Source organism: Mandrillus leucophaeus, unplaced genomic scaffold, assembly GCF_000951045.1.
Source record: "Mandrillus leucophaeus isolate KB7577 unplaced genomic scaffold, Mleu.le_1.0 Scaffold46, whole genome shotgun sequence".
NCBI classification, from domain to species: domain Eukaryota; kingdom Metazoa; phylum Chordata; class Mammalia; order Primates; family Cercopithecidae; genus Mandrillus; species Mandrillus leucophaeus.
Window position 1 is genome coordinate 2,352,273 of NW_012104920.1, and position 4,051 is coordinate 2,356,323.

The following is a 4,051-nucleotide window of genomic DNA, read 5'->3' on the forward strand; positions in this document are numbered from 1 at the left end:
TCTAGTGTTAGGCCAGGCACAGAGATTACAGAGGAGATTGAGATATGGTCCCTGTTAGTGACAGACTTCACAGACTAGGGAGGGGCACATATGTGGAAGGGCATTTCAGGAAGTGGCACACAGGTGAGGGAAAAATGTGAGGTATTTAGCTGAGGAGAAGTAGAAGAGGAGGCTGGTGAGGCTACCAGAAACCACTTCTCTGAGGGCCCCAATATAGGGGGGTGTGGACTTGATTGTGAAGGCAGTAGACAGCCACTGAAGGACTGAGGCCAGGGGGTGAGTTGGTCAGATCTGCACTTGAGGAAATCACTCTGATGTCTGGAGTGGGGGCCTGGGATGGGCAGGGCTTGGAGGAGAGCTAGCGGAGACTCTGCAGCCTTCATCTCACTCAAGCTCAGAACTTTGGACTCTGTGGACTTTCTTTCCTCCTCTGGCCCCCAGCTCAGCACAGTCTCCAGCTTTACTTCGGACTCGGACTCTTCCTGCTCAGCCTTCATTGCTGACTTCTCCTCTGTTCTCCCTGAAATAAGAGTGTCTGCCCAGGCTCTGTCCTTGGCCTCTCCTCTTTTCACACTTCATTCTCTCCCTGGACAATCTCTTCTCAGCCTAAAGCCCTAAATCTAAACCCTCAATTTCTGGCCGAAATCATTCTTCTGAGCTTCCAAAACTGTGGAGGGCTGAGGAGGAGATGGATGTGAGACGTTTGGGTGACTTGGTGACTGACTGGGTTTAAGGAAGGAGGGGAACAGAGACCAGCAGCATGACTCCCAGCCTACTGGGCTGGATGGCTGGTGGATGGTGAGTCCCTTCACCAGACTGGGAGGCCCAGAGAAAGAAGCAGATTCCGGTCTATGGAGGATGAATGCAGGGTGGAGCATTTGAGTCTATTGTGCTCTTGGGACATCTGGGTGGACACTTCCAGAAGGCGTAGGGGTATGTAAATCCACATAGTAGGCCAGCTGGCTGGAAATACAGATTTAGGAGACAGCAGAGTGAGGATGGGAATGAAAATGGTGGGAATGGATGAGGTCACCTATGAGGTGTAGAGAAACAGGGTGGGGAGGGGAGGATGGGCCAAGCTTGCTCTGGCCCTGAAGGAACTGCAAGCTGGGAGCCCTCAGATGACTGCCCTCCTGGTGCTTCCTAGGCCTCGGGGCTGTCCGTGTGGATGGGGAAGCAGATGGAGCCCTTGCATGCAGTGCCCGCAGCAGCCATCACCTTGATCTTATCCTTGCTTGTTGCCGTGTTCACTGAGTGCACAAGCAACGTGGCCACCACCACCTTGTTCCTGCCCATCTTTGCCTCCATGGTAAGTAACCTGATGGTGGGGAGGGGCCCTTCCACTTCACAGGAAGCTGCCAACCCATGGCCATGTTGTGGGTCCCTGACGAGGCAGCGATATCCAGGCCAGAGTCAGACCAGGCTTGGTCTGGCTGTGACATGGAGACCTGTGTCTGGCTGTGACATGGATTTGTGCACCCTGGATGCCTCTGCCCCTGAGGCCTCTGCTGCTTTGCCACTCCTCTTTGTACCCCTCGTGCTGACCAAAGCACCAACCATGGACCAAGTGCTCAAGTTTATTTTATAAATCTAACTGGATTGTTTTTCAAGCTGGGGAGACAGGACTTGGGCTAAGGAGGAGCAGGCCAGTGCCATGGTCTCTGAGCATGTAGCACAGGTGTGCGGGAGGACTGCAGACCAGGAGCACCACTGGCTGGAACCCCCCAGGAAGAGGCCTTGGAGGAGTGGGGACTTAGGCGTAGGTAGGAGGGGAGAGAGAATTCTGGGAAGATGGAGCAGCACAAGTAAAGGCAATGGTGCACATGACCGAGGACTCCTAGAAGCCTTGCTTGGTGAGCACAGGGATAAGGGATCCCAGGGAATTGAGAGGGGTAGCTGTTGGTCGTGGGAAAAGCTGCTGAGTGCCAGGCTAAAGCATTCTGTTCTATGGACAAGCATGTTTTTGGGTTGGGATTGAGAAGAAAGGAGAGCTTATAGGAAAATCAGTGGCTTTTTTTTTTTTTTTTTTTTTCATTTCCTTCTGTCATCCATTGCAAAGACACACCGCTTCAGGGTAGTATGGAAAGATCCCTGGTCTCACAGTCAGAAGACCCGAGTTCAAGATGTGGGATCTCTGAACGTGGCCCTTCAGTTCTCTCCTCTGAGAGCTGTGCTGATGGCCACGTAAGACGAGGGCTGTGAAAAGCCTCTGTAGACTACAAAATGAGCATGGGAGAGGCTGTCATTATTCTGGAATTAGGAGACAGATTTCCAGAGGGCCTGGACACAGGATTGAAGGTGGTGAATTTCCATTCAGCTGCCTGGGTGTCTGTGTGTATAAAAAGCAAACCTAAGTGGTTTTTTTTTTTTTTTCTTCGTGGTGATGATGGTGTTGTTAATAGTAGGGAGGTGGTGGTGTTGTTAATAATGACGTGGTGTTTTTTCTCTTCTCCTAAGCAGACTGTCCAAACAGATGCCCTGTAGGAGGAGCACCTTTGATGCTAGGCAAGGCACGTGGTGGTGATGCCTCCTCTCTCCTAGCACAGACCCTGGCTTTGTCATCTCCAGCCCTAACTGGGAGCACCGAGGGCCCCAACCAGGAAAATGCAGGCCCTAACGGGCTCTTTGAAAACAAGCTTTTCTAGAACCAGAAACCCCAAGTAAAATTTCCCCCAGCTACCTCTAAGGCCCATCACACTCCTGTCTCACGCCCACCTATGAGAAAGGAAAAGGTGATGGTCCTTGGGCTGGGCTGCAGAGGAGTGTGGGGTGCAGACACCATGAGGTACCCACAGCCAGGAAAATGAGGATGGTCGGGGAACCAAAACATTAAACCTGCTCAGACCCGTTGACTCAGCAATTTCGTGTCTGGGAATATATCTTAGGAAAGTAATCAGAGATCCCTACCAACATATGTTATGATGATGTATGACAGAATTATTACACAAATATATCCATAGTAAAAGGGGGTTTGCTGAAATAAATTATCATATATTCATGTAATGTAACACTATCAGGCCATTAAAAATCAGTTTCAAAGGGTAATAAAATGGGAACATGCTCATAGTATAGATTTTTTAAATTGCAGATGATATATGGCTAAAAATGTCTAATAATGCAAAGATGTATACAGACCTTAATCCTCTAGCCTCCTCCCTAGAGATGACCTCTGTTATTAATTTCTCAGGTATCTTTCTGGATATTATACACACACACACACACACACATTCTTTTTAAATAAAGGGTATCATTCTATAGTCATTACACATCTTATTTTTATTTTATTTTATTTTTTTTTTGAGACAGAGTTTCACTCTTGTCACCCAGGCTGGAGTACAATGGTGTGATCTCGGCTCACTGCAACCTCCACCTCCTGGGTTCAAGCGATTCTCCTGCCTCAGCTTCCCGAGTAGCTGGGATTACAGGCACCCGCCACCTTACCAGGCTAATTTTTGTATTTTTAGTAGAGATGGGATTTCAGCACGTTGGTCAGGCTGGTCTCGAATTCCTGACTTCAGGTGATCCGCCCACCTCGGCCTCCCAAAGTGCTGGGATTACAGGCATGAGCCACTGCGCCTGGCCATACATCTTAATTTTTAAAAAATCTAATCATCGGTCTTGGAGATCTTTCCTTATTAACACAAAAAACCAATCCAATTCTTTACAGCTGCATACTATTTCATCATTTGTATGTGTCATATTTTATTTAATCATCCCGCTATTAATGACCATTGAATTGGCTTCCTGCGTTTTGCCATTACATTGTTGCAACAAACATGTTTGCATGTGTCTGCCCTCATGTGCATGTAAATCTGCATGATACATGATTGATTTGATAGATTTTAGGAATTACATCATTCTTTCATACACTCAACAACTATTTAATGAGTGCCTACTCTCTGACAGGTGCTGTTAGATGTGGCTAAATTTTAAAGTGTAGAATTTAAAAGGTGGGCTACCAAATTCCATGTGCAAAATGACCCCACGCATGTATAAAAACACACACATCCACAGATTTATATGCAGGAGAGAAGATGTGGTCCCTGGCCTC

General features: G+C 48.0%; 1 protein-coding gene across 4 annotated transcripts in view; it reads left to right on the plus strand.

Moving 5' to 3' along the window:
• The window catches only part of SLC13A5 (solute carrier family 13 (sodium-dependent citrate transporter), member 5), a 44,468-nt gene that overhangs the window by 27,108 nt on the left and 13,309 nt on the right, over positions 1-4,051 (plus strand). For all 4 annotated transcript variants that reach the window (XM_011994644.1, XM_011994647.1, XM_011994645.1 and 1 more), the window contains one exon: positions 1,148-1,309. In XM_011994644.1, coding sequence (XP_011850034.1) covers positions 1,148-1,309 — 162 coding nt within the window. The remainder of the gene's footprint in view (positions 1-1,147; positions 1,310-4,051) is intronic.